This window comes from Halichoerus grypus, chromosome X (assembly GCF_964656455.1).
Source record: "Halichoerus grypus chromosome X, mHalGry1.hap1.1, whole genome shotgun sequence".
Taxonomy (NCBI): domain Eukaryota; kingdom Metazoa; phylum Chordata; class Mammalia; order Carnivora; family Phocidae; genus Halichoerus; species Halichoerus grypus.
In genome coordinates, this window is record NC_135727.1 from 116,042,264 (window position 1) to 116,062,408 (window position 20,145).

At 36.3% G+C, this 20,145-nt stretch overlaps 1 protein-coding gene across 15 annotated transcripts in view; it reads left to right on the forward strand.

Annotated features, from left to right (window-relative positions):
- The window catches only part of RPS6KA3 (ribosomal protein S6 kinase A3), a 110,733-nt gene that overhangs the window by 54,558 nt on the left and 36,030 nt on the right, over nucleotides 1-20,145 (forward strand). For 14 of the 15 annotated variants that reach the window (XM_078064475.1, XM_078064476.1, XM_078064481.1 and 11 more), the window contains 5 exons: nucleotides 3,318-3,434; nucleotides 8,050-8,131; nucleotides 16,743-16,823; nucleotides 17,662-17,741; nucleotides 18,345-18,451. In XM_078064475.1, the coding sequence (XP_077920601.1) occupies nucleotides 3,318-3,434; nucleotides 8,050-8,131; nucleotides 16,743-16,823; nucleotides 17,662-17,741; nucleotides 18,345-18,451 (467 nt within the window). The remainder of the gene's footprint in view (nucleotides 1-3,317; nucleotides 3,435-8,049; nucleotides 8,132-16,742; nucleotides 16,824-17,661; nucleotides 17,742-18,344; nucleotides 18,452-20,145) is intronic. The other variant, XM_078064477.1, reaches the window with a different exon arrangement.

Genomic DNA, 20,145 nt, shown 5'->3' on the forward strand with positions numbered 1-20,145 from the left:
TTAGGAAAATTTACAGGAGTTTTTGGGCAGTCTGGTCATATGACTGGAGCTATCTCCTTTCAGGAAATGAATTTGTTGAGCACCTGGGTGGCTCAGTCATTAAGCGTCTGCCTGCGGCTCAGGTCATGATCCCAGGGTCCTGGGATCGAGTCTCACTTCGGGCTCCCTGCCCAGTGGGGAGCCTGCTTCTCCCTCTCCCTCTGCCTGACACTCCCCCTGCTTGTGCTCACTCTCGCTCTCTCTCTCTCTGTCAAATAAATAAATAAAATCTTAAAAAAAAATGAATTTGTTGGGAGGTTGAAGTGGACTGGCAGTGGCACAAAGGGGCATTATGAGTAACCAAGCTAGTTTCAGTTTTCCACAGGAAAGGTAATGAAGAATTGTTCCTGGGTGATGCTATTGGAAATAGGGGGGGAAAAAAAGAAAGAAAGAAGGGTATTCCCATTTCCATGTTTGATACACAGTAGATGTTTTAGTGTATGTTTGTTGAATGAAGGGTTCAAAGGGAGATTCTGTGTTTTTTGGTAACTTGTTTGACATGAGAGGAAAGGAAGAGTAGTCATCCAAGACAAAATCTTTCTTGAATAGTTACTGCTGTTTATTTTGAGACCCATGACCTGATTGTAGCTCTCATTATGAGAGTAAGACTTGATCCTATATGCCTGCTGCAGAATGCAAAACATTTATAATTCAGTGATCCTTCCCTGCCTGTGTTGCATCTTTGTGACACATAATTATAGTATTTTTATGAAATAAAAGATGAAACAATATTGCAGCCTAAAATTACATCCCACTTACCCAAGAAAGAAAACTGATAAGACATTTGGAATGTTATAGAGTATACTTCTTCACAGCCTCATAATTTAAAGGCATAAATGGCTGTTAGATTCCAGTTAGGCTCTTGAACAGATAGTTTTTTCCATAGTAGGCTGACTGGCACATGCTAGAATCCAACCCATGACCTTGGCCTTTTGAGTTTAAATCTGTAATCTACTAGTCTTTAAAGTGCAATGTGACAGCACTATGGGTTACAGAAAAGAAAGAGGAGAACTTCTTTATAATTTCATTTCCATGTATAATGTATATAATTTAGTAATACAAAAAGTATATATAATTTTTAAGCCAATAAATGTACAAATACACAAAACAGAGGTTTTTTTTAACTGATGAGGATATGCTACTAAAAGTTCAGAGACATTTCTCTAATCACTGTAGCTAACTGACCCAAGAGAAACAGACCAGTTACAAGGATCAAGGGAGTAAGTGTGTATGTTCCTGTCATTGATCTTGGATGGGGAACCACAGAAGCCTATGACAGTCTCAGTATGGTGTAATGCTATGAGCCTTGTTTTAGAAGTCATTAGAAGTCGGAACCTGGAATTGATCCATAAATCTGCCAGTTATTCGCTTGTGATCTTTACTTAATCGCTTTAAACTTCAATCTGTATTCAAACCATTTAGCCTTTAAAAGATCTGTCAAATTTCTAGTGATGAATGGGGGAGTCTGTAGAGTATTCTGAGATGTTTTTGCTTGCTCTGAGGTATACTCCACCCTGTTGTTATCAGCCCTCTCTAACATTGATATGTAGTGAAAGATTTGTTATGAAGCAATAAATATAAGATAAAAGGTGAAAAAGCACCTAACCAGGCTTGGTACATGGTAGGTGCTTAATAAATATTTGCTGGGTTTTAATCAGTTCCACACATACATTGTTCTTTGAAAATTTTCTTAGAAGAATTTGGTAATTTGCTTCCTGCCTTTCCTAATGTAGCTACAAATAGCTATCACTCTTGAGCCCCTATACACCAGTCTCATTTGCAGAGAAGGGGTGCACAGGAAGGGGGGGTAGAGTCTCAGAGTCAAGTAATGCTTGATTCTACGCTAACACCTACTGCACAGGATGGTTGTGAAAAATAAAGGAGATAGTGCATGTGAAATTACAAAATAAAGGACTAAACCATATTAGGGGATTGTTTTATTGTTGCCACAGTTCTGAGAGCATCCAAAATGATGAAGCTGCCTAAGTATTAGCACAGTCTACAAACTCTGTCTTACAGAATTAAAATAGTGGGCCTAGATTCCTTTCTTGTCCTATAAGAGCTTTTCTTCCTTTTACTGCTCATTTTCAAAACCTGCCACATTAGTATACCAGTATATCTTTTTGAGAAATCTTTGTAATTCCATATATAGCCAACATTCTATCTCAGAAAATGCTAATTGAGCTCAAACATGCATATGGAACACAACAATAATAAAAACAATGAATTATTTGTGTACAACACATTTCGATTCTATTAATAATACTTAGGCACTAGGAAAAAACATTATAGGCAAAAAAAGAAAAATAGTCTTTGACTGGCTTATATTTCTGGTTTTGTTGGGTTTTGTTTTATTGTAGTTTTTGGCTGTAACATAGTACATGTCTTGATTAAATATCTGCTAATCCCAGAGTGAATAAGTAATTGAAATTCTGTGTATACATACATATATTTTCAACCTTTCTCCCTTTCTGACGCCTTCCCTCAGATATACTGAAGCATCCACTGTCTAACAATCCTTCCCTTAACACTAAGACCTTCCACTGTTCCATTATGCTGGGTAGTAACTTTTTTCTTGTGTCTAATCCTCCATTTCAAATGTTTAAATCTTTTTTGATTTTGTGTTTTAGAGTTATATCTTTCTCCCTTAGATCTCAAGTAGTCCTAGAAACAGAAAGTAACTTACATATTTCCAACAGAATAAATTTCAGCATACTGATCCAAATGGCCTTGCTGAGGGTAGAAATCTCCATGTTTGCCTTGGAATATTTTTCAACCCCACTCCCTAATAAATACGGTGTGTGTGTGTGTGTGTGTGTGTGTGTGTGTGTGTGTGTGTGTAGCATTGGTTTTACCTAATACAAGCACTTGTCAGAGCACAGCAGATTACTCTGTTGTGTTTTCAGACTTCTTTACACCCTCTGCCCTCACCCCATGAAACTATTCTAATTATCTCCAATAGGAAGAATGAAGACTTGGAAATACTCAGTGCTAATGTTAAGTAGAGGTTAAATTGGTCTATGCAGTGGGCTGGTATCATTCTCTCTGACATTTAACTTGAAAGTATATTCCTGGGGTCACGTGGCTGGCTCAGTTGGTAGAGCATGCAGCTCTTGATCTTGGGGGTCATGAGTTCAAGTTGGACGTAGAGCTTACTTTAAGAAAATAAATAATAATTTGAGGATTTCTAATATGATATGCTAAATTTATATTTCTTGATTTATAGCTGGAGAAAGTATCTCTAACTCTCTTTTCTCCCTTTATATTTGCTTCAACAGGAAGAAGGCAGTATCAAAGAAATTGCAATCACACATCATGTAAAGGAAGGACATGAAAAGGCAGATCCTTCCCAATTTGAACTTTTAAAAGTATTAGGGCAGGGATCATTTGGAAAGGTAAGTCATGAGTGTGTGTTTTTAAAAAGTTGTTTCTTTGTGTGTATTTCATACAGATGGAGAATGGAAATATTTAATGAAATACTACCAATCTCCGTACAAGCAGTGTTTCTCTGTTCTTACATTTCTCACTATCAGTAGTGTGAGAAAGTGAATAAAGTCATTCAAAAGTACACTGGAAATTTTCATAAATTGACAATAATCACTTCATATTTATTTTATCTTCAAGACCATGTGACTTCTCTTAATTGCACTTTGCAAATGATTCAAAATAAAAAAAAAAATCCCCTCATACACTTTTTGATACTCTTTTTGAGTCCTCGTGTAGATTTGGAAGGTGATGTTGCCAGATACATTATAACAGTATATCTCAATCTTTCCTTCATAATATCCCTAATACCAGCAGGAAGTGAATGCCTACTCCAAAGGAATTGGGGGGTGGTGGATTACCACTATGAGTATAAAATTTTGGAGACTTACAGCTCGTCTTTAAAATGAATATAAAGGGGATGCCTGGGTGGCTCAGTCGGTTAAGCATCTGCCTTCAGCTGAGATCATGATCCCAGGATCCTGGGATCAAGTCCCAGGTCGGGCTCATTGCTCAGCGGAGAGCCTGCTTCTCCCTCTGCCTGCCACTCCCCCTGCTTGTGCTCCCACATATTCTCTCACTCTCTCTCTCTCTCTGACAAGTAAATATTTTTAAAAATAAATAAATAAGAATGCAAAGGTTAGATTCTAGTCAATGATATCCATGTTTGTATTTAATATCAAAAACGTTTCCCAAAGCCACCAACTAAAATTGCTCCTGGAGATGCAACATCTTCATCATTTTTCTTCAAATATTCCTTGTTCCCCTGCTGCATACCTCAGGAGCACTTTCTGTCCTTCATTTTGAGAAGTACAGCATTATGATTACTGTTATTTGATCTAACTATTACGTTTCTCAGTAAGAGGAAGATTCTGAGATTGCATTCAACTTTCACATTGCAATGCTTGCTTACCACCTCCCTGTGAGGAAACATCTGAAGATAATATGGTTTGCAAGCTTCAAAACAACACCACTTTAGCTCCCTTGTGTATTTTAGGGGGACTGTTTATCAATTCTTGGCTAATATAGGTAATTTATTACAGCTGTTAACCTCCTTTAAACCCAAAGTGATGCTTTTATTTCAAATATTGGTTAAGGAGGCAGTAGAATATAATGGCTGCAACTTTGGGCTCTAGGTCAGCCAGACATGGATTTGATTTTTTTTTCTTCTACTTACTTGTTACATGTGCTTGAACAAGTTACTTAACCTCTTCAAGCCCCATTTTCCTCTTCCAGCCAGTCATTAAGTATTGAAATTCCTCAAGGTTCCATTCTAGGCTGCCTTCTCCTCACTTTATACTCCCTACTAATTATTTTCTCTATGCCCACTATCTTAATTATAACCCACATACAGCTGTCCTGACAGATTTCTCTCTCCAATCTAGATCGTGCCTCTAAGCTCTGAACTCTTATGTCCAGCTGCATATTTTGTTCTCCTCACATGATTCAAAGGCAGTTTAAACTCAACATGTCTACAACCAAAGTCATGATTTTCCCCTGCCCCACCCCAACCTGTCCTGTTTCATTTTTCTCTGCAACTGTGAATGGCATCCAGTTAAGCAAATAGAAACTTGGGAGGCATTTTTGACATATCCTTCTACTGCCCACCTTTTCTGCTTGCCTCTCCCCACCAATCTGAACTATCGGCAAGTCCTATTGATTTAGTAAAGATTTCTCAAATCATGCCTGTCCTCTCCTTCTCCACTACCACTCCTCTAGCCTGTGCCACCCCCATTTCTCCTTGGCCTATTGAAGGAGGCTCCTAACTGGGACTCCCAAATTTATTCTTTCCTTAAGCCACTATTTACATAACAGCCAACAAGAGCTAATCTTATACTTCAGTAGCTTCCTTTAGCCTTTAGGATAAAGACATACTCTTAAGACGGCTGAGAAGCCCCTTGTTCTGGTGCCTAGCTACCTGAACAACATCACTTCATATATTTTTCACTGTCTGTGTTCTGGCTACATTGGCCCTTTTTTTCAGTCCTTAAGCCCCTGGCTCCATCCCACTAGAAAGCCTTTGCACATGCGCTTCCCTCTGGGTGAAACACCCCGCCACACTCTTTCCTCATCTTATTAGCGCCTCTCATGCTTATGATCTCAAAGAAGTCTTCTCTGCCATGCTAAGTCATATTCCTCTATTTTACCCTGTCAGAACATTATATACCTCTTCACAGCACTCACCACAATTGCAGTTTTTCATTTGTGTAATTGTTTGTTTATTGGCTATCTCCTCCCCTAGACTATGTGTTCTTTCCATGAGTACAAGGGACATGCTTTGTACCATGTCTCAGCATTGAGCTAGTAGCACAGTGCCTAGCATATAATTCTGGAAATAAGTAATGATAAAATAATAGTCCTGACCTCAGAGGTTAGTAGTGAGAATTAAATGATAAAAGGCCAAGCACATAATATCTGCTATGAAATTGTATTATCATGCAGTCATATTATGGATAAACTCAAATAGATTGGTTTCTTTCCATACATTAGATTTTCAGGGAACACAATATTTAAGTTGCCAGTAGTTAGCATGCATCTCCCTTTATTTCTTTAAAAGTAACTTAAATACCTTACTATAAATAGCAAACATTAAAAACAGGGCGTCTCCTTTCTTACTCATCCTAAAAAGCCCGTATAAGCCAAGGAAACAGGGATGACCTGTCAGAGCTTAGAATAGCTTCATGGGGGAGTTCGAAAGGTCATGAATGCTCTGGCTGGGGAAGATCCGATGGCATCTGGGACCACTGCTGCTCCTGCTACACTTAACTGGTGACCTGCCAGAGGGAACAGATTAAGAGCGCCTGAGCAAGAGCACAGAATTGGGTGGCTGGCCTGGTTCTTGTTCCAATACCTCTACCGTGACACTAGTCAAATTATTTAACCTCTCTAAGGCCCTAGCTTGGGCAGCTATAAATAGGCATTCCTTAGTCTGCCTGCCTCCCAAAATTATCATGATGACGTATTACAAATGCTTGTGGAGGTCCTTTGTAAACTAAGAAGTGCTGACAAGTGTTAAGGTACTTTCAAAGAAGGGTGAAAAAAGTTTGGAATCCACAAGGAGAATTTTTCTTGTGGAATGGCACAAAGAAGCTTGATTAGGGAATCTTAAGATAAATACCAGATAAATCCTAATTATCTCCACCTAATTAGAATTTTTTTCTGTTCAAAAATATTAATAATCTCTGATTATCTTTAACATTTGAACATCATTCCATCTTAGGAACCTGATTAAGAATGCTTTTTTCTCCCTAGTTGGGCTCACTACTAACTGGCTAAAAAGAACTAAAGGGTGGGGCATCATGGAAGGGACAAGAGGGAGTGATTTGGGGAGAGGAACACACAATGCATCAGGGTTTCTGTGCAAGTTGTGGTGCTCTTCACTAAACTTTTGAGGTCATTGCCAATCACCTTTGGCACAGCTTCTCAAAGTGAGGAACTCTGCCTCGCCCTAGAATCAGTTGAATGTAGCATTTTTTTATTTTTGCTAATAGCCTGGCATGCTAGTGCAGATCATTGAGAGCTGACCTGAAAGTTAATTCTCAATTATAATTGCTTCTCTTCCCATCTGTGGCAACTCAATAGCAACTGCTAGGAAAGAATAGAAGAAAAAAGTTGAAATTCAGGTCCATTTAGCAAATATGTTTAAAGATTGAATGAAAAAGATCATGAATCACTATATTGTACACCTGAAACTAATATTGCACTGTATGTTAACTAACTGGAATTTAAATAAAAACTTTAAAAAAAGATCACAAACTTAATGGTCAAAATGAACAGAAAAGATTTATAGTTTTGTATTAGCCATGTTATAGCATGACTGTGAATTATTTAGAGCAGACTTTATTCTTTTTGCATAAATTTCACACTATATTTTGAAAGCAGATAAAAATAATTTGGAAAATCAAGAGGCTCAGTAACATACCTAGGAACTGTGTTCTTCATATTTAGGTATATGTGATAATTTGATTTTTAAAAGGTTGAAAGGTATGGTTCTGTCTTAAGTCACATTAAATATTTGTGAATAGGCTTCTTCAGTGTGTTTTAATTGTTCTTCCCAGCGATGAGAAATTTATGTACAGTTTTCATACATAGACAAGACCAATTATCAGTGAATAATTGTATCAACGGAAAATGGTGGTCAAGGGGAACTCCTCTGTGACAATTTTTATCAAATCGGAAGAATTTTTATTTTGTTAAAAGCAGAGCAATGACCACTTGTGTTATACTTTAAACATGTTAGACTTTAATTACACAGTTTAAAGATTTTTGTGACTTATATATTACATGCTCTGGGCATTGGCAGACAACAAAAAGAAAAAAAACAACGTATTCACTTATGTTGACACCCCAAGTTACTACCACTGTTTACAACTCATTGTAATTATAATTGATACATAAGAAAAATAAGCATCTACAGTGTATCAGAGTCTCTGTAATAATACACTGTATTATAGAAAGGGTCTTATTTTTAACAATGGCATAGTTTGTGATACTTTGTAGAACTTATTTTCTCTCATTTAAATACAGGTTTTCTTAGTCAAAAAAATCTCAGGCTCTGATGCTAGACAGCTTTATGCCATGAAAGTATTGAAGAAGGCCACATTGAAAGGTGAGTGCTGCAACTGTTTATACTGTTTGCATAGTCTAAGCAAACTGGAAGGTCTCAACAGATCTCCAGTGACTCCTAGGCCAGTTACTTACATTCTGAATCTGTTCCTGTTACTGTCTTTAAATTTAGACTTTCTTTTAGTGAATTTTTCCTACTGGGCTAGGAATCATATGACTAGTGAGAATAGGAGTTGCCATGTTACAAAAGAAGTATTATAAATTCATCTTGGGCTTATGCAAGTAGAGGTTTAGAAAATTCAAACTGGGTTTGATTCATCTTCAAATCAGTGTGATTATTTTAATGTTTTGAAAACCTACTGATTTACCCAATGCAAAATAGCTTTTATCTTAAGGACTTTATCATCTTGACTTCTGGTCTCCAAGTAAGTTTTTATTCTAAGCCTCTGATTTTGAACAATCTTATATAGGATTTGATTCTTTTAGGTAAGTAGTCATCTAGAAGAAATTATACATAGTTTTAAAAATACTTAAATCTTTTATTTAGTAGTTTTGGTTATTTTACCACATAAGCTGTAGTTGTTAATGTATTGATTCCCAGCATCATTTTTTTCCTCTTCAATTTACATGTAATTTTAAAGCTTTTAAAAATGTTCAGGAAGGGGGGGCGTGTCTGGATGGCTCAGTTGTTAAGCGTCTGCCTTCGGCTCAGGTCATGATCCCAGGGTCCTGGGATCGAGCCCGCATTGGGCTCCCTGCTCGGTGGGAAGCCTGCTTCTCCCTCTTCCACTCCCCCTGCTTGTGTTCTCTCTGTCAAATAAATAAACAAAATCTTAAAAAAAAATAAAAAATAATAAAATATTCAGGAAGGAATATTTGTGATGATCATTTATTATTTCTGATGTTATTCTTTCCAGTTAGTCACCTACCCTGGATATCCTTATTCCAAGAAATTCCACCATTCTCTATAAACACCTTCCTTTGCTTCCTTTCTCTTGTTCCCTTCCTGAATGTATTTTCTTTCCTATCTAGTCTCTACAACTGGCACACTACTTACTTGATTCTTGCTAGGACCAGGGAGTTAAATTATATCCTCAGTGCCCTACTTTATATCACTACTCGTATAACTTTATGCCTACTCCCAAGTTATAAAACTACATTGGTGGAACTTACACAAAAGAGGTCATTCACAAAAACAACAAGAGTAGGTTTCATATATTTAACAGGATCTGTGTTGTGCATAATATACGTAAAGGAAACTATGAAACTGAAAAACCTAAAAGATATCAGGAAAGGAAATAAATGCCCATTTCCTTTTAGAGAAGGCTAACTGTTGTTAAGAATCTCAGTATTCATCTAGCCATCCAATTAGCTCTATATCATCAAGATTCCAATTGAATTTTCCTTTAAATATTTAAAATTTCATTTGAAGAGCATACACATCAAAGAGAATATGTGCTGTGCTATATGGCAAACCAGGTATACAGAACAATGAGAAATAATGGTTTCACAAATTCTGTTTGAAATACTCCTGAGCAACCTGGAAAAAAAATTAGTCTTCTCTTAAACCCTATGCCATAAAAAAAAAATCTAACAATCTAACCAAACAGTCTAACTGAATATTACAACTTAACACATCTAGGAAACTTGTGAACAGATATTGAGCAAATTACAAGTTATAAACAGATTGACACTGCAAAAATTTTAGCCTTTCACACAATGAAAAATAGTATAAATAAGAAATCATGAAATTATTTGCCTCAAATATTAGAAAATAATAATACAAGGAATGAGTACAGGGCTCCTACGGGCCAAATCTAGGACAATTTGAAAATTGCAATAATTAATGATAGTGCTAGAATAAACCACTGAATAAAACAAAAATCCATGGATTGATCCATAAATTAAGTAATGTGGAGCAAGGGAAAGCTCTTCCTCACAGTAGAATTCCAACTAATAAATGTAAAAGGAATAATTGAGTTAGGAGGTCCTGAAAAGTAGCATTACAACCTCTACCTAAAAGGATTTCAGAATGAATTTTATGAAGGGGGATAAAATAATGTTTGGAAAAATGTACCATTTTGATGATAAAGAAATACATGTAAAATAATGTTATTTCATATAATGGCAACATAAATTGGAAAGTGGTTTTGCAATATATACAGAGAGCCATTATTGCTGCTAAATTAACCTGAGAAAATAATCTCAAAGAAAGAATTAATGCACTTGGAAATTCTTGCAGCAACATTAATTTATAATGTTGAGATTTTAGAAATCACACAAATATTGAAAATAAAGGAATGTTTAAAAATTATAGTATACCATTTAATAGGATATTATTTAAAAGAAATATTTCAGGGCGCCTGGGTGGCTCAGATGGTTGGGCGTCTGCCTTCAGCTCAGGTCATGATCTCAGGGTCCTGGGATCGAGTCCCACATCGGGTTCCCTGCTCAGTGCAGAGCCTGCTTCTCCCTCTCCCTCTGCCACTCCCTCTGCTTGTGCTCTTCTGTCTATCTCTCTGTCAAATGAATGGATAAAATCTTTTAAAAAAAAATAAAAATAAAAATAAAAGAAATATTTCAGATATAATCCCCAAAATGAACTTAATGAAAATATGTAAGTGAACAATTATAACAAATTTGGCTACCACAAGTATATAAAATTATATGGATATAAGCTATAAAAGAAACCCTGGAAAATGAAAGTATTTGACATACTGGAATTGTAAGCTGTCAGATAACTTTAATGCATTCTTAAATTCAATTTTAATTTCTTTCAAAGTAATATGTATATAGAATCTTACAAAATAGCATTGCCTTACCAACCCTCCTCCCTATTCCAGTTCTCAACCCTCAGAGACAATGACTTTCATCTCTTTAACTGCTATTTCTGTCATTTACCTCCATATTCAATACTCTTTTTTGCAATTCTTTGATTGTTTTCATTTGGTGACGTAATTTATTGACTTCCTAACATGGCAGATTAGGATTTAGTTCTTTCATGCTGCCACCCACACATAATTCCACCTTTCATGTCTGCCCAGTAATGTTTTCATTATTACAGCTTGCTTTCTTTTTTTGAAAAGATTTTATTTATTTATTTGCCAGAGAGACAGAGTGCGCGAGCACAAGCAGGGGGAACAGCAGGCAGAGGAAGAAGCAGGCTCCCCGCTGAGCAAGGAGCCCAATGCGGGACTCGATCCCAGGACCCTGGGATTATGACCAGAGCCAAAGGCAGACACTTAACCAACTGAGCCACCCATGTGTCCCACATTATTACAGCTTTATAAGAACTGTTCCTAAGTAAGCCAAATAGTATACTGGAGTCACATTACCTTCACATCTTTGCTGTATTAGATCTCATTTTCTAAATTCTGTGTCTACCTCTTTCTCAGTTTACTCACCAGTCTAGGTAGAACACATCTCCTAGTAGCTACCTCAGAAAGGGTGAATGGATGGTAAAATTTTTGTGACTTTGAATGTCTTAAAATGCCTTTATTCTACCCCTCAGTCAATTTATAATTTGGCTGAGTGTAAAATTCTAGGTGAGAAATAATTTTCCCTCAGATATTTGAAGGCATTGTTTCCATTGTCTTCCAGTTTCCTGTCTTGCAATTATGAGGTTTATTGCAATACTGACTTCCATTCCTTTGTACGTAAGCTGCTTTTCCTCTTTGGAAGTCTAGAACCACTCTATTCTTTATCCCTGGTGTTCTCGAATTTGTACAGTGGTATGTCTTTAGTGTGAACTTTTAAAATTCACCATACCAGGTATGGGGTGGTCTCTTCCAGTCTAGAAACTCATTTCTTCAATTTTGGCAAAGTATTTTGTCTTTTCTTCCCCATTTTGTAACTCCTGCTCTTTGAATATGTTGGACTTCCTGGATCATTTCTTAATTTTTTTCCTTACTGTTTTCCAGTTTTGTCTTTTTTTTCTATTTTCTAGGAAATATTACCAATTATCTTTCAAACTTTCTATTGACGTTTTTGTTTCTACCAGCATTTTTAATTTCCTAGATTTTCCTTGTTCTCTATTCTATTTTTAAAAACTTTTTATTATGGAAAGTGTCAAACATTTACAGAAAGAAACAAAAGAATATAGAGAACCCCTATATACCCTCCTTGCTGCTTCACCATTTCTCAACTCACGGTCAATTTTTTTTTGCATCTGTGTCCTTTCTTTTCCCCTCTCTTGATACTATGAAGCATATCCTAGACATTGTACAGTTTCTTCTGTAAATATTTTAGTATGTATCTCTAAAAGATAGATTCTTAAAAGAAATAATACAACTCTATCACTATACCTAAAAAATTAATATACAGATGTCTAATCAATGTTTGAATTTCCAGTTGTGCTATTGTTGTAATTCATCTCTCTTTTTGCAATTTGTTTGAATCGAGATCTATAGAAGAGCTCTATTTTGTAGTTCGTTGATTTCTCTTTAGGTCTTTTAATCCACGAACTCTGTCTCCGTTTTTTTTTCTTTGTAGTTTATTTGTTGAAGATACTGGTTCCTTTCCCCCTACGCCTTTTAAAGCTTCTTGTTTCATAGGTGCCGTATGGTCTTTGCTCTGTTGGGGTATTTAAATTACAAGGTTGGTTTTTAGGTTTTCCCCTCTTCTTTACATTATCTCTATTTCCCTTTATTCCCCTTTTTCTGCTTATTTTGATAACTCTTTTTCATCTTTAGAGCCTTTCCTCAAATGCCTGGGGATCCTTTGCTAACTTTTTCACATTTAAGAGTGAGGCACCAGGGCACCTGGGTGGCTCAGTTGGTTGAGTGTCCCAACTCTTGGTTTCGGCTCAGGTCATGATCTCAGGGTCGTGAGATCAAGCCCCGCTTTGGGCTCCATGCTTAGTGGGGAGTCCGCTTGATATTGTCCCCCCTCCCTCTGCCCTTCTCCTCTCTCTCTCTCTCTCTCCCAAATAAATAAATAAATCTTTAAAAAAAAAGAGTAAGGTACCAAATAGCCAATTGGAAAGAGTTCTATGGCAAGAATTTCCTTATTTCTCATTGACTTCATTCCCTTAGGCTTAGCTTTTAGCATTCTCTTATCTACTGTGTAAGTTACCACTTACTCATCTGCTCTTGCTTCCTCTCCTGTTCTTTGTCCTTGTGATTTTATGCATAATTTTTCCATTATAGTGATTTCAGTGGGGCTTTGGAAGAAAGTAGAAAGTAAAACATTTATGTTTAACCAGAAGTCTCTTTCTATTTCAGAGTTCCTATTAATACAATAAATGGGGTCAAATAGAAGTCAGTAGTGTTAAGTTGAGTTTGTAGGGACTTTTGTCCTAATACAATAGTCTGTGGGCCTTAAAGTTTCTTAATACATAACACTAGAGGGGCGCCTGGGTGGCTCAGTCGTTAAGCGTCTGCCTTCGGCTCAGGTCATGATCCCAGGGTCCTGGGATCGAGCCCCGCATTGGGCTCCCTGCTCAGCGGGAAACCTGCTTCTCCCTCTCCCACTCCCCCTGCTTGTGTTTCCTCTCTCACTGTGTCTCTGTCAAATAAATAAATAAAATCTTTAAAAAAAAAAAATACATAACCCTAGAAACATAAACAGCATTTCTTCTTGTTCACTCTTAGGTTCAAGTCAAGGAGGATTTAAAATCTAATAACTACTATATGAGAAAAATTATTTCAGAGGAATGTAGTTGCTTTGCCAGCATGAGTCATTATTAACAAATTCTATTTTAGGGTTTAGAGTTTAACCAATATAAAACATGCCTTCTTCTAAACCAGTATATCCTAATCAAAATTCCTGATTGTAGCATGATGTAGGACTTTACATGAGTAAAAGAAACCAGATTAGAATTATTACACAGTCCTGCCTCAGACAAATGAAGGAATTCTTGAGTAAGTAAATCTCGCTGCTCATTTTCAACTAAACAAGTTCTCATCAGTGTTACATGTAAGGAAACCACCTCACAGGATAATCATAATAGAAAAAAAATCATCTTGTTCTAGCCTCTCATTTTATAGAGAAGAAAGCTGGAAGTCCCTGAGCAGTGTTAAGAATTTGACCAGGTAATTCATCTAGTTACTAGCAAGGCCACTGAAACCTGTAGTTCTTGACTCCCAAATAATTGTTCTTTTTATTGTGGTAGAATAATAGATGAGGGATATACAGTAAATACATTGATGGGTATTTTTGCTGCTCACTGAGCAGAGAGTTAAGTTCTAAATGATAAGCTTTGTAATCTTTGTATAATTATTGAAAGAGATAGAAATTTGGAATCCAGCTTTAAGGTAATAGAAACTGAATCCAAGTTCATATGGGTAGCAGTAGAAAAAGCACAGATGTGGGCTAGACTGGAACAGAATTATCAGCAGACCTAGGTGATGAACCTCATTCATAGAAATAATAGAAGGGGCCTGTTGGATAGAACACACCAGAGTTATTGTGATAGGATAAGATAATGAAATTGATATACTTGCTGGACAAGTCATTTAAAAGACAGAGCTTTATAGATATCAAGAGCAAAATGATTTCTATATCTGGTTTGCCCATTTTCAGTCACTGGCACCGAAATCTCTTAATTGGAAGTGGAAAACTGGTAGAATGGGAAACATTGGATTTTTTTTATATTGTTTCTTTTTTCCAGGGGTCTTATTTCTGTGTTTTAAATATCTGGTCACTTTAAGATTTTATTTATTTATTTGAGAGAGAGAATGAGAGAGAGAGAGAGAGAGAGAGAGCACATGAGAGTATCTGGTCACTTTATATTGAAAAGAATACCAGTTCATCTTTCTCTCTGTCCCTACCCTCCCCCCACAGAAGACTCTCTTCCCTGTTCTTTCTGCTTAATCTTTGACATAACCATTCAGTCACTCTGGCCTGAAGATTGCAAGTCATTTATGATTTATCCTTATTATGCAACAGAAAAAATAATAAAATTTTAATGAATGATTATTTTCACCACTTAAATCCATTGAGCTACCAACACAGAATACTTATCAGAATGTATTCTATTTAGTTAGTTGTCTGTCATTCCCACCAGATTATGAGCTCCTTGAAGATTATTTTGTTTGTATTTGTATCTCACAGTACCTGGTACATAGAATTTGCTCAGGAAATCATTGGTTGGTAAAAGAGAGCTTTACCTACAGGATCAAACAAATTTATCTGCCATTACCAATTGTCAAGAATCTGGGTCTTCCCAGTTTCACCTCCCCAATTTCCATACCAATTTGGTTCCTTTCTCTTCCTCATGCATGCCTCCATGTCCTTGCTTGCGCTGGTATTCCATACCTGGACTTTTCTTCTTTAGGCCTGATCCTTCACATCCATCTAAATTCCACTCCAAAAATTCCTAACTCCACCTCTTCCTTCTTGCTTTCCCATGCAAGTAAAACTCATCTTTGCCTTCTCTGAATTTCTGTATTTCTTACTGCTAGTTATAAGTCATTTTATCCTTTTATCATATTCATAGTGCTATAGCTAACATTTAATTGAATATCTCCTATATACCAGGCTCTGGGATGTACAGACCTTATCTCAAATGGTCACACAGCCCACAAAGGTACAGTGGTGTTATCTCTATTTTATAGATGAGGGGTAACGGAGGCTCAAAGAGTTTAAGTAGGTAACTTGCTTAAGATTACACAGATCTTTTTTTTTAAGATTTTATTTTATTTGACAGAGAGAGAGACAGCGAGAGAGGGAACACAAGCAGGGGGAGTGGAAGAGGGAGAAGCAGGCTTCCCACTGAGCAGGGAGCCCAATCTGGGGCTTGATCCCAGGACGCTGGGATCATGACCCGAGCCAAAGGCAGATGCCTAACAACTGAGCCACCCAGGCGCCCCAGATTACACAGATCTGAATCCGATTTTTTTAACTCTATAAAGCCTTTGCTCTTTCAGCTGCACCACATTATTTCTTCTTCCTCTCCCTTTCCTCCTTCCCCCAAAATAGACCTTTTTGGGTACAGCCATCCTTCACCATGTCTGTCACGCTTTACAGATGCTTAATGAATGCTTGTTGAAATGAGTTGATAGGGTTGGTAGGGGTAGTGAAACCTATTCCATTTTCTTTTGTGTGTATTTTAATATTTCATTGGGATGCCTCATTTTTAAAGAGTTCCTCTTTTTTGGTCATTTTTCATAACTTTGATTAAAATACTTATAAATTTGGGGCGCCTGGGTGGCTCAGTCGTTAAGCGTCTGCCTTCAGCTCAGGTCATGATCCCAGGGTCCTGGGATCGAGCCCCACATCGGGCTCCCTGCTCCCCGGGAAGCCTGCTTCTCCCTCTCCCACTCCCCCTGCTTGTGTTCCCTCTCTTGCTGTGTCTCTCTCTCTCTCAAATAAATAACTAAAAAATCTTAAAAAAAAATAAAATAAAATACTTGTAAATTTAATGTTAAAGCCAACATCTGATTCAACATCTGATATGTTCTCTGTTTTTTTAACCTAAAGCACAGATTTTATAAATATAAACAAAATTTGTATAATTTAGTAAAAAAATATTAATTTTGAAAATTCAAGAGTAATAGTTTTATTTGTACATATAAATAATTTTATTGGTATGTATAAAAATATGAATTCACATTTTAGCATAATTTTATTTAAAATAGGCGCCAAAGAGATTTTGTTTTAAAGACTGTCTCTGAAAGCTATTGTAGTACAGCCATATGTACAATATTTTGTAGTTCGAGATCGTGTTCGGACAAAAATGGAGCGTGATATCTTGGTAGAAGTTAATCATCCTTTTATTGTCAAGTTGCATTATGGTAAGTTATGAACCAGTTGCAGCCTCATCCCTCCACTTGATCCCCCACTCCCTGAGTGCATTCAGATATATTAATGTATATAAATATTTACTTGTGTATATTTATATGTGTTTAACAGATAAAGTCATGGAAATTAAGCCATTACTTCTTAAACTTTAGAAGCCTTTATTGCATTTATACTTATGTTTCTGAGTAGTAGCCATAGGAATAGGTAATAATAATCATTGTTTTCATAATAATTCATAATAAATCATAATAATTGTTTTTATTATAATAATTAATAACAGTGTACCAGCATTTTATAGTCCATATGTGTTAGCCCAACTTTTCCTAAAAACAAGACAGAACCCTAATGTCAACATCCTGAAGCTTTTATCACCTTTCTTTTCCCCAAAGGTGTATGTACTTTTTCTCAGTGGGTTAAGTTTTCTCAGTGGGTAAAATACCCTTAATATGTGTAATTAAAGCTAGCCAACCCACATTTTTCCTGCACTTAAGTGACATGGTTCTTGTATTTTGTTTCCTGGTTAAGTAACCATGTTGGGAATTTTTCTTATTGATCACATGTTTTAAAACTACTATATTCCTGGGAGACTATTGCCTGAAGAAAATGCAACAAATGTTCTAGTGGTTCCATGATGAGAAACACTGCCTTTAACATTTCCGCATGGAAACTAGGAGCAATCAGTGGTTATCTTCTCAGTAAAAATCAGTTTAGATCTATGATATAATCATTAATTTGCTTAAAAATAATATTCATTTGTGAATGAGTTGACCTAATGTTAGCCAAAAAAATAAACTCTGGTGGTTAAACAGAAATTTTCATTTCTTCATTCAGCTTTTCAAACTGAAGGGAAGTTGTATCTTATTTTGGATTTTCTCAGGGGAGGAGATTTGTTTACACGCTTATCCAAAGAGGTATGTAATTAATCTCTATTTTTAATCTATCTATACGCATCCTATTTTAACTAAAGCTTTGTTATATTTCAATATTATGTTTATCATATTTTCTGTAGTGGTACAAGACTCTTACATTAAGGAATTAGAGCCAAAAAGAGTTCTTTTCCTACCTTTTGAAGTTATTCTGAAAGTAGGACTTTAAATTGATAAACTGTCTTTGTCTTTTGTCCTGCTTCTTTTAGTTACAGTTTTTCAGAAGCAATAATATATCAAGATATCCTTAAACAATTAGTAGTGGAAATTCAGTATGCATTTAAAAGATCGTTTTTCATTTTTAAGATGTTACTGTGGTAGGCCAACAATGGCACAATCTGAATATAGATGTTACTTAACAATATGTAAAGTTAGTTCCCCCACAGTGCACATTTAGCATTTAGAAAGTGATTAGTTGACTGATTTGATCATTTTTGCAAGTTCCTTTCATTAGTAAATTGTGGATAAAACTACATGTGATTAGCATATTTATAACTTTTTGAATATTTAAACTCTAGGATGGAATTTTAAATAAAAACTACAGACACAGAAAGAAAATAAGACAGAAAAATTATTATTTTATTTTAGGTGATGTTCACAGAAGAAGATGTCAAATTCTACTTGGCTGAACTTGCACTTGCTTTAGACCATCTACATAGCCTGGGAATAATCTATAGAGACTTAAAACCAGAAAAGTAAGGAATCATGCTACTAAGTTGAATACAATGTTATATAATTATTTAGGAGGTAATAAAAAATAAAATTACTTCATAGAACTACCACAAGAATTACATTAGAGTGCCTGTGCTTCACATTTCTGCTAACGCTGTATAATCTCATACTTTTAAAAATCTGCCAGTCATAATATCTGTTATTGTTACCTTGTCTTCATTTGCATTTTTTTTATTTTTAATGAGGTTGAAATCCATGTTCATATGTTTATTGGCAATTTGTATTTTTGTGATTTTTCTGTTCATGGCCTTCATTCATTTATCTTGGAATATTTCTTTCCCATTGTTTTGTAAGAGACCTTTAGAAATTAAGAATTTAACCATTTGACATATATTGCAAATAGCTTTTTTAGTTTGTCTTTTAATTTTAACTTATTCTGGGGCGCCTGGGTGGCTCAGTCAGTTAAACGACTGCCTTCAGCTCAGGTCATGATCCTGGAGTCCCAGGATCGAGTCCCGCATCGGGCTCCCTGCTCAGCAGGGAGTCTGCTTCTCCCTCTGACCCTTCCCCCTCTCATGTGCGCTCTCTCTCTCTCTCTCTCTCATTCTCGCTCTCTCTCAAATAAATAAAAATCTTTTAAAAAATTTTTAACTTACTCTATTTTTACCTACACAAGTATTTTTTTCTCAGATATACCAATCTTTTGTGATCTCTTCCATGACTTTTATTCTTAAAAAACTTTTCCAATCCCATAATCAGATACTTTTCTTCTTATTTTATGGTTTCTTTTTTTACTTTTAACTCCATCTGGAAATTTTTTGGTATGAAGGATAGCATAGAGCTAATGCTTTCCTTCAAATACCATTTATTGAATTTTTTTTTTTTTTTTAGAGAGGGGGAGAGAGAGCATGCATGAGCGGGGGGGCAGAGGGAGAGAGAGAATCTTAAGCAGGCTCCACATCCAGTATGGAGCCTGATGTGGGGCTCAGTGTCACAACCCTGAGGTCATGACCTGAGCCCCTGAAAATTTTCTTCTCCACATCATCTCAAATTTTTAGTGTGAGTTGAGCAAATTTCCCGTTGTTTTTGTAGTAGCAAGTATCAAGAAGCTAATATTTGAGGCACCTGGGCGGCTCAGTTGGTTAAGTGTTCAACTCTTGATTTCGGCTCAGGTCATGATCTCAGGGTTGTGACATGGAGCCCTTTATCAGGCTCTGTGCTGGGCATGGAGCCTGCTTAAGATTTTCTCTCTCCTTCTCCTCTGCCCCTCCCCCCATTCACGCTCACACGCGCGCTCTGTCTCTCTCAAATAAATAAATAAATCTTTTAAAAAAAGAATTTGGATATTACTTACATTAAAATGTTACATATGGGGCGCCTGGGTGGCTCAGTCGGTTAAGTGTCAGCCTTTGGCTCAGGTCATGTTCCCAGGGTCCTGGGATCAAGCCCTGCATAGGGCTCTCCCTGCTCAGGGGGGAGCCTTCTTCTCCCTCTCCCTCCCCCTCTGCCCGCGTTCCCCTTGCTTGTGCTCGCACACTCTCTCTCTGTCAAATAAATAAATAAAATCTTTAAAAAATAATAAAAAAATAAAATGTTACATGCAAAATTTAAATTATATATTACAAAAGGAAACAGGAAATGATCCTTTGGAATCCTATTACATGATCATTTAGAAATTATACTTTCACATTTTACTTTTGTTTTTCATACATTTTGG